General features: G+C 42.5%; 1 protein-coding gene across 2 annotated transcripts; it reads right to left on the reverse strand.

The window, feature by feature from the left end:
- Positions 1-393: 393 nt before the first annotated feature.
- On the reverse strand, positions 394-10,242 carry LOC112055842 (zinc finger protein 62). Of its 2 annotated transcripts, XM_052889959.1 has the most exons (9): positions 9,532-10,242; positions 6,078-7,314; positions 5,266-5,440; positions 5,056-5,148; positions 4,811-4,951; positions 4,226-4,696; positions 3,151-4,109; positions 2,592-2,653; positions 394-2,396 (listed from the first exon to the last, which is right to left on the reverse strand). In XM_052889959.1, the coding sequence occupies exons 2-9, from the start codon at positions 6,155-6,157 to the stop codon at positions 1,627-1,629; spliced, it is 2,751 nt and encodes a 916-aa protein (XP_052745919.1). In that variant the 5' UTR covers positions 6,158-7,314; positions 9,532-10,242; the 3' UTR covers positions 394-1,626. The 2 variants fall into 2 exon arrangements, with proteins under 2 accessions (XP_052745919.1, XP_052745920.1); XM_052889960.1 differs by lacking the exon at positions 9,532-10,242 and having other exon boundaries at positions 4,811-4,942; positions 6,078-6,965.
- Positions 10,243-10,295: the final 53 nt, after the last annotated feature.

Genomic DNA, 10,295 nt, shown 5'->3' on the forward strand with positions numbered 1-10,295 from the left:
ATACGAATTATTTAGTAAATTCAAATTAAAAAAATTATGTCGAGTAGGCTTAGTTTACTTACGACGTTTCAAAACGTGAAATCTATCTGTTTGTAATAACCAACAAACAAATTAAAAATGAGGGTATAAATCACTAGTCATTTCACACCTAATAATAATTATAATTAACTTGTTCTTATAGTAATGAAAATAAATTTAATTAATAAGCTTAGAACAATTAGATATGGTTAAAATATTTTATGTAACGTTTTATAAGCAAACCATAAGTAATAAAATAAATAAGTTATGAAATGACATGCGTTTTCTAGCTTAATTTCTAATTTCTTTGTTGGTAAACAGTATTCATCAATAAAGGCTGGAGTATAATAATGCAATTTACTAAATAAAAGACAGTTAATTTAAATGAAATTTATTTCGTTATCAACCCATATACGGCTCACTGCTGAGCTCGAGTCTCCTCTCAGAATGAGAGGGGTTAGGCCAATAGTCAACCACGCTGGCCCAATGCGGATTGGCAGACTTCACACACGCAGAGAATTAAGAAATTCTCTGGCGTGCAGGTTTCCTCACGATGTTTTCCTTCACCGTTTGAGACACGTGATTATTTAATTTCTTAAAATGCACACAACTGAAAAGTTGGAGGTGCATGCCCCGGACGGGATTCGAACCCACACCCTCCAGAATTGGAGGGAGAGGTCATATCCACTGGGCTATCACGTATCAAAATTTTATTTACTTAAACAATATTTTCCCTCTTACATAGGTCACACGGAAAACGAATTGTCAGAAGTAGGTACTGTTTTTTTCTCGTTTATGGAAAATGATCACTTCTTTTACATAATTTGTATCCCATATGTTTTAAATATGACCTACATTCCCATCACTGTATTAGGAGTGGGTGCGACAATAGACCACCACCGCTCGGTAATGAATCCGGCTTTATTACCACTGAACTATTGTGGCTCTTTTTGTCAGTCCGTCAGTCAAGACAGAGCACAAATACAAGAAAAAATCTCAAAACTATTTATAATTAAATCTTGAAAAACAGGTGGTCTGAAATTCAAGACTGCTATGGACCTGCCATTGCAAAAGTTCAAGCAATGTGTATAAAAACATTTACTTAGTCGAGGTTACTACACCATTGATGAGTTCCTTAATGATAGATGCTTGGAGGCCATTGGATCAGCTTCCACCTTCACACAGGAAGTAAAACTAGAAATTGTAATGTTGTCATCAATTAAATTATAATATTGTATAATTTTTTTTTCAAAAGAGCAACTGTTGAGATTCTTGCCGGCTCTTCTCAGCAGAACTTGCCTTCTGAACCGGTGATAGAATCTTTACAAATAGTCAACTGACGTGTCAAAAGTGCTTGTAAACTGAGCCTACTTGAAATAAATGAAATTTGAATTTAAGCTTATTCTATCGATGTCTACGTGACATCGTTTTGGAACGCTGAATTGTTTGGCGATACGTCTTTTCCGGTAGCTAGCCATGGCCGAAGCATCCAGCCAGCCAAACCCCAGCCGATTTCGAAAATATTACTAACTCCACACCCTTACATATCGAACCCAGGACCCTTCGCCTTGGTGTGGCTTTAGCTTTGTAATTGCATATCTCACAAGATTAGACATTTTTCTTGTGATTCCTCATATGTCGTAATAAATCACAGCTTCGTGCACATTTATAACTGCATTTCTCACAAGAATATGGCTTTTCACCAGTGTGGCTCCTTTTGTGTATTAATAAGGTACTTTTTAGTGTACATTTATAAGCGCATGTATCACAAAAAAATGGCTTTTCTCCAGTGTGGGTCCTTATATGTAATGTCAAACTACTTTTTAGTGCACATCTATAATTGCATATCTCACAAGAATATGGTCTTTCTCCAGTGTGAGTTCTTTTGTGTATTAATAAGGTTCTTTTCAATGCACATTTATAATCGCATGTATCACATGAAAATGGCTTTTCTCCAGTGTGGGTTTTCATATGGCGTAATAAATTATTGTTTCGTGCACATTTATAATCGCATATGTCACAAGAGTATGGCTTTTCACCAGTGTGGGTTCTTATGTGCACTAGTAAATCACTGTTTCGTACACATTTATAATCGCATGTGTCACAAGAGTAAGGCTTCTCGACAGTGTGGGTTCTCATTTGTGGATTCTCGTCCTGCAAAACTTTCTCTGCGTTTTTGTATATGTCACACAATTGGACACAATTTGTGAAACAATATATATCTGTGTATGGTTTGGTGCCGCTCTGAGCCGATCGGTTGTCCAGTTCGTCAATGTCAGTTTCAAGGATTTGTTGGCTTGTCAGGATCGCACCTGCTTCTTCAGTTGCCTGCACTTTGCTCTCGTCGTTTGCCGCAAGTCTCGCGGACAGTGGAGCGACTGAAACAATACATTCTTCTTACAATTGAGTCCGACAAACGTTTGCGACAGCTCTACTGCTACTATCTGTCGCCTGAACGTCACTCGCGCGACATTCACAAATACTACTATAATATAAGCCTCGGTTACAGACCGAGAGGTGCAGGGTTCGATCCCCGGCCGTTGGACTATTGTCCTGTCCTACTCGTCACTCACCTGAAGCCTGAGCGCAGTCTGCAGCCAGGGGAGGAACATCATTCAGCCTCCGACTTCCTCTCCTGTGAAACATAGCAGAAGAACGTGAGTTTGCAAGTAAACTCACAGTCCAGTTGTAGATTGTCGACAGTCTACTGTTACCGAAAACCTTATCACTAGAGATATAGGGTTCACAATCGCTCGCCATTTCGAGTTGTTTACAAATTGAGTTGCTTTTAACGTTTATCTTTTGTTGTTTTTTTTTTGTCAAATGTCGTGGAATAAACAACACGCGTGTAGACGTTCTTAGAACGATCTGGAATTCGATTTGACAAGTATAAATACGCGTAGGAGTGATGCATCACATGCAGCGTCGTTGTATACTGACTTGTTCTGTAGCACGAGTGAGTCACCGCTGCGGCTCACAGCTGCACGAGGCTCGCACACTTGTGATGCATCACATGCAGCGTCGTTGTATACTGACTTGTTCTGCAGCACGAGTGAGTCAGCGCTGCGGCTCACAGCTGCACGAGGCTCGCACACTTGTGATGCATCACATGCAGCGTCGTTGTATACTGACTTGTTCTGCAGCACGAGTGAGTCACCGCTGCGGCTCACAGCTGCACGAGGCTCGCACACTTGTGATGCATCACATGCAGCGTCGTTGTATACTGACTTGTTCTGCAGCACGAGTGAGTCACCGCTGCGGCTCACAGCTGCACGAGGCTCGCACACTTGTGATGCATCACATGCAGCGTCGTTGTATACTGACTTGTTCTGCAGCACGAGTGAGTCACCGCTGCGGCTCACAGCTGCACGAGGCTCGCACACTTGTGATGCATCACATGCAGCGTCGTTGTATACTGACTTGTTCTGCAGCACGAGTGAGTCACCGCTGCGGCTCACAGCTGCACGAGGCTCGCACACTTGTGATGCATCACATGCAGCGTCGTTGTATACTGACTTGTTCTGCAGCACGAGTGAGTCACCGCTGCGGCTCACAGCTGCACGAGACTCGCACACTTGTGATGCATCACATGCAGCGTCGTTGTATACTGACTTGTTCTGCAGCACGAGTGAGTCACCGCTGCGGCTCACAGCTGCACGAGGCTCGCACACTTGTGATGCATCACATGCAGCGTCGTTGTATACTGACTTGTTCTGCAGCACGAGTGAGTCACCGCTGCGGCTCACAGCTGCACGAGGCTCGCACACTTGTGATGCATCACATGCAGCGTCGTTGTATACTGACTTGTTCTGCAGCACGAGTGAGTCACCGCTGCGGCTCACAGCTGCACGAGGCTCGCACACTTGTGATGCATCACATGCAGCGTCGTTGTATACTGACTTGTTCTGCAGCACGAGTGAGTCACCGCTGCGGCTCACAGCTGCACGAGGCTCGCACACTTGTGATGCATCACATGCAGCGTCGTTGTATACTGACTTGTTCTGCAGCACGAGTGAGTCACCGCTGCGGCTCACAGCTGCACGAGGCTCGCACACTTGTGATGCATCGCATGCACCGTCGCCGCCAGCGTCCTGCCAAATACAAAACTCATTCACACGTCTGTCCACACACGTCCACAGAGGACATTGTATGACAGATATGCAGAGGCCATATACCACCTCGGTCGAGAAGCGCACAACAGTCTCACCTGGAGATGCATGATCATATGTTCATAGTATGCATTCTCTTCCACAAATTCTTGCAAACAAATTGTACATCCGAAGGTAATACTTTCACTCTTTATGTAACTCTTTATTTCAATCTCATGTTTTGCAACTGCAGTGCAGGAAGTTGCTGCTCTTCTATGAAGAGCTTCACTCACAGCCTCAGCCAGTGGATCCTCTTCTAACTTGATGCTTATATCGTATTCCTCCTTGGATACACAATGATTGTCTTGTGCCAAGTTATCAGCACTCGACATGGAGTCAGAACTGCGTTCTTTCTTCACCACAACTGTTGCAACATCTCCCACTACAGATTCCTCTGCTGCTGTCTGCTCCTCTTCATCAGTGTGATCTATGTACAAGTCACAATGGTTAGCTCCTAATGTTGTTTGTGTCAAATTACACTTCAGATGTGCAGTTGTGCAGTTCAACAAGTCTTTGTGTTGTATAGTATTCTGAAACAAGGTCAATGTTAACACCAAACAATCAACTCCTCAAGTAAGGTAACAAGACATAATTATGTATTTCAGGTTTAAATATAAATGAAATAGTTAATACTGAGTACTCACTAATTCATGTTCAACTAAGTCTGTCATCAGTGAATGGGCTCTCAAGCTCAAGTCTCTAAATCTACTGAAGTTAATCAATCTCTGAGCACACAGCACACAGAGTGTTTGCTTCAGGTTTCCTCGACGACACAACTGAAACAACTGCACACAATTATGAGTGATAAAAAGAAAAACTGAGACAAATGTTGACCTATGTTTTATATCCCTTTACAGTTTCAATTAGTACAATTTGATTGTCAACTCACAGACAGTCCAGTTAGCTGTTCATATGCCTCCTCCAACTTGTGTTTACTCATTAGAGACAGCTTGCTGCCAGTGTCCAGGCATATCATGCACATCTGTAAATATACCAACAGTTACTTCTACATTACTACTTGCATGTGAGTAATGCTGCTATAAGTATGTCTTAGCACTTCCTTGATCTAAATTCACAAATAAAAACATAACAAACTGACCTGCACTGTTGAAGGAATAGCATGAGAGTGAATCTGCCTCACACAACTCTCTGTTGTACAAAAGTCGTCATCCAGAAAGTGCTGGGAGCAGACCACAGCAGGGTCGGGCAGGTCATGGTCTTGTGTGCCGAGGGCTCTGAGCCAAGCAGTACGGAGATAGCCTTCACTGGGTACTCTGGAGATCAACATTCATGGTATACAAAAGTATACCTACACACATATACACAAGTATAATTTATTTATGTATAGTTTAAGCAATATGCTTTAAAAAAAAAAACATTTACAAAGTGGAGGTTAGCACACAATTGATGAATTTCTTATTGACAAAGATGTTTGAAGTGAATATAAAATAAACTGCAATGATTTTAAATTGCAAAGTACTAGTTGTTGTCTTTACAAATAGTCATACTCTACAATTTAAAAGTACTTGTAAGCTAAGCCTACTTGAAATAAATCAATTTTGATTTATCTCTTTCCTACTAAGATTTAGGTTTAACCAAGAAATTGATAAAAAATTTAATGCACATGGCTTACAAAATGAAATTATACAAACTGGAGCCAAGAAAAGAAAGCAATAAAACAGTCAATCAGTACACAGAGCGTGAGACAAGGTCATAGTTCTTCTTCTTTCCTAGGCCTTTTCCACACTTGGTTTATATTGTGAGTAGATCATAGTTGTAGCAAAACTTCTACTAGGTTATCTTTACGATAGCTTGTAGATCTTAATAAACATAATAAAACTGGTTAACAAAGAGTTGTCTGTGAGGTTGACGGCTGAGGCCGAAATTCACGAGATAAATAATTCTACTCACGCATGAAAGGTAATTCCCGTTCTTTCAGATGTCGACACATTGTCTAAAGTATTTTCGCAGAAAGGCGCGCAGCACCGCATATTGGTGTGCAGTTGTTCGTCACGAATACAATAGTCCTCAACTGATACTGTTTTTTGCGCTGACTGTAGACTACTCCACCGTTAAAAAGTAACACCTTAGATCATTTAATATTGTTGTTTTTATTTAGGTATTAACCACAAAATTCATGCAACACTTCACGTTTCACGAGATAAATAACAATGTCATGGATTTACCTTTTTCTAAACTCCGAGATACTTTTCGGTTTTCTGTTTTTAGTAATTTGTTTCCTAATTTCTACGGTTTAATTATAAGTCCGTGTAGACCCTTTTTAAAAAACATTAATAGATCTTTAAAATTTTAAATTAAATTTATAAATAATTACAAACGACGAACTACAATCGAATTTCGAAATTATTTGACACTGACAGACAGATCACAGATGAGTTATTTTATAAAGCTTTACGGTTCTGAGTTCTAGTATTTTGGAGACCAAACATGCGTGTAGAGCAGTGTTATCAATGTCTATTTTCCAAATTCCCTGGAAATCAAAGCGAAATACCCTGGAGTCGGGGAGAAAAATCCTCCGCATAAATTTTAATTTCCCTGCAATAAAATAAAAAGTTAAATTCGTACAACTTTTTTAATTAAATATAAAATTAAAAAGGGTTGCCCTCCTGGAGTGCCGGCAGAAGTGATAACTTGAACATCAACGTTGTACGTTTGTGAATATTTTGGAATGGTTAGGTAATCATTTCGCATGAGTTGCTTTATTTATCAACTAGCGAACGCCCGCGACTTCGTCCGCGTGAAACTCGTTGTAAACTTTCAACTACTCCTATCTTACCTCTCCCCTACTCCAACCCTAGCCCTACGTTACCCCTACCCTACCCTACCCGTACACTACGACGATTCGAAAGTTCCACGAAACGTTTCATAAATATACCTTTCGCACCCCCGTATTGATGACGCCCACTTCGCAACGGGCCGTGCAGCAGAAATCATAATATTTTAATTTCGCCATAACTTCAAAACCGAACGTCCAATTTTAATCATTCAAAGACAAAATTTTATCTACATAAACTGTACTTAATGATGAAATAATTTTGAAATGATTAATAGTATGAGTAAAATAAATGCGTTTAAATGTAGTCCAAAAAAAATTCAAAATTTTTAAATAAACAAATGGTTGTTGTACCTCACTCGACCTGTGACCAACGATGTTTCTGTGATCCATAGGGTGAAAACCGGTAGCGATCACCGAATGGTTAGAGGCACGTTGAATATCAACATTCAGCTGGAACGGTATCGACTGGTGAAGTCTACGCTCCGACCTACTCGTGCCCATATTCAAAACCCCGAGTCCTTTCAACTAGAACTGCAGAACCGCTTTGATTGCCTAGCAAATTGCGAAACTGTGGACGATCTGAACAACAGGTTCGTGGAAACTGTCCATTCCGTTGGGTCTAAGTTCTATAAGACCCACCGTGCGAAAAGAACCAAAAAGTTCTCGGACCAAACACTTAAACTCATGGAAGAGAGGCAAGAAATGAGATTACAGTCTTCAGCAGATGCGTCAAAATACCGACAAATCAGTAGACAGATCTCTAAGTCGCAAACCAGCGACTTGCGAAATTTCAATACCGAGCGTATTAAAAATGCGATTGAAAATAATCGAGGCTCGAAAGTTTTCGCCAGAGATCTGTCTATTGGACAGAGGCAGCTGACGCGTTTGAAGACCGATCACGGTAATCTAATTTCTTCCAAGCCCGAGTTATTAAGTGAGGTCGAGAAGTTCTATGGACAGCTATACACGACTACTCAGCAGCCTGTTGCCAATTTGGCTAAAGACCCCAGAGCCAAGTTGACCCGACACTATACCGAAGATATCCCGGACGTCAGCCTATACGAGATTAGTGTGGCTCTCAAACACCTGAAGAACAATAAGGCGCCAGGTGAGGACGGAATCACAGCAGAACTCCTGAAAGCGGGTGGAAAACCGATACTTAAAGTCCTTCAGCGATTGTTCAATTCCGTCATTCACGAGGGCACGACGCCTGAGGCGTGGCATAGGAGCGTGGTGGTTCTGTTCTTCAAAAAAGGTGACAACACCTTGCTGAAGAATTACAGACCCATCTCGCTGCTAAGCCATGTTTACAAATTGTTCTCGAGAGTCATCACGAATCGTCTCGCTAATAGGTTTGACGACTTCCAGCCTCCCGAACAAGCCGGTTTCCGAAAAGGCTTTAGTACCATAGACCACATCCATACGCTGCGGCAGGTTATACAGAAGACTCACGAGTATAACCAGCCACTTTGCTTAGCGTTTGTGGACTATGAGAAAGCCTTCGATTCGGTGGAAACTTGGGCTGTGCTAAGGTCATTGCAGAGATGCCGAATTGATTACAGGTATATCCAAGCGTTGAAGTGCTTGTACGAAAACGCCACTATGTCAGTCCGTATTCAGGATCAGACTACGAGGCCAATCCAGTTGCAGCGAGGAGTGCGTCAGGGAGATGTGATCTCTCCGAAGCTATTTACCGCCGCACTGGAAGACGTCTTTAAGCTTCTGGACTGGAGCGGACTTGGCATCAACATCAATGGCGAGTACATCACTCAACTGCGGTTCGCGGATGATGTAGTCATCATGGCACAGACTCTGGATGACCTTAGTACCATGCTCAATGACCTCAGCAGCGTTTCTCAACAGGTGGGCCTGAAAATGAACATGGGCAAAACAAAAATAATGTGTAATGCTCATGTATCGCTCCACCCAGTTATAGTTGAGAACGCTGCACTCGAAATTGTAGACGAATACATATACCTAGGACATATGATCCAGTTAGGTAGGTCCAATTTCGAGAAAGAGGTGAACCGTCGAATCCAACTCGGCTGGGCTGCATTCGGGAAGCTTCGCGACATCTTTTCGTCCGAAATTCCTCAGTGCCTGAAGACAAAAGTCTTCGAACAGTGCGTGTTGCCAGTGATGACCTATGGTTCCGAGACTTGGTCGCTAACTATGGGCCTCATAAGAAGGCTTAGAGTCACACAGCGGGCGATGGAACGAGCTATGTTAGGAGTATATCTGCGTGATCGAATCAGAAATGAGGAGATCCGCAGAAGAACCAAAGTCACCGACATAGCTCAACGAGTTGCGAAGCTGAAGTGGCAATGGGCGGGGCACATAGTTCGAAGAGCCGATGGACGTTGGGGTCCCAAAGTGCTGGAATGGCGACCCCGCACTAGTAAGCGCAGTGTTGGCCGACCCCCCACCAGGTGGACTGACGACATCAAGCGAGTCGCAGGGATTCGCTGGATGCAGGCGGCTCAGTATCGTGATGTTTGGAAGTCCCTACAAAAGGCCTATGTCCTGCTGTGGACGTCCATCGGCTGATATGATGATGATGATGATGACCTCACTCGACATAGATAGGTAAAGTGTGCCAGCCAAAAAAAAAACACGAAATAATTTGGATTTTTTTACCCCATAATTTTTTCCTCTACTTTATATAATTATTTTGATCACTTCATTTTCTTCAATATAGTACCGGGAAACACCGCTCCGGGCATAAGTTCTTGGGCCTCGAAAGTTTGGATGCCCCCTAGGTTAGAAGGTCTACTTTGGTTCGGGGGCCCCCTCAGTTTAAGGCCCCTCTTGGTTTGGAGGCCCCCGTAGGTTTTTAAGCTACTTCAGTTTGGGGGCCCCCTCGATTTGGAGGCCCCCGTGGGTCCCTCTCGGTCGGGTCGTGGACCTACATAGCTTCCATGTCGTATATTCTAATCTATCTACACTCATAATAAAACTGGTCAAATTCTATACATTAATTCACATTTTGACATTTTACTTATACCATTTGTAACAACAAATGTTGCCTAAAAATATATTTTTTCGATTATTTCTCTGTCAGAAGTATGTTGGGTGTAAGACTAACGGACAGGATCACCTCAAGTGAGATAAAACATAGGACAAAGCTTACTGATGTTCTCAAAAGAATCGACCTTTTGAAATGGCGTAGTACCGGACTCATGTTACGCTGCAAGACCGACAAATGGAGCAAGCAGGTAATACTCTGGTACCCAAGAGGCAGTACCAGACAACGTGGACGTCCAACAAGAAGGTGGCAAGACGACATCCGCCTAACCCTGGGGCCACGCTGGACCAGAGTCATGGCCGACAGG

Source organism: Bicyclus anynana, chromosome 26 (assembly GCF_947172395.1).
Source record: "Bicyclus anynana chromosome 26, ilBicAnyn1.1, whole genome shotgun sequence".
Taxonomy (NCBI): domain Eukaryota; kingdom Metazoa; phylum Arthropoda; class Insecta; order Lepidoptera; family Nymphalidae; genus Bicyclus; species Bicyclus anynana.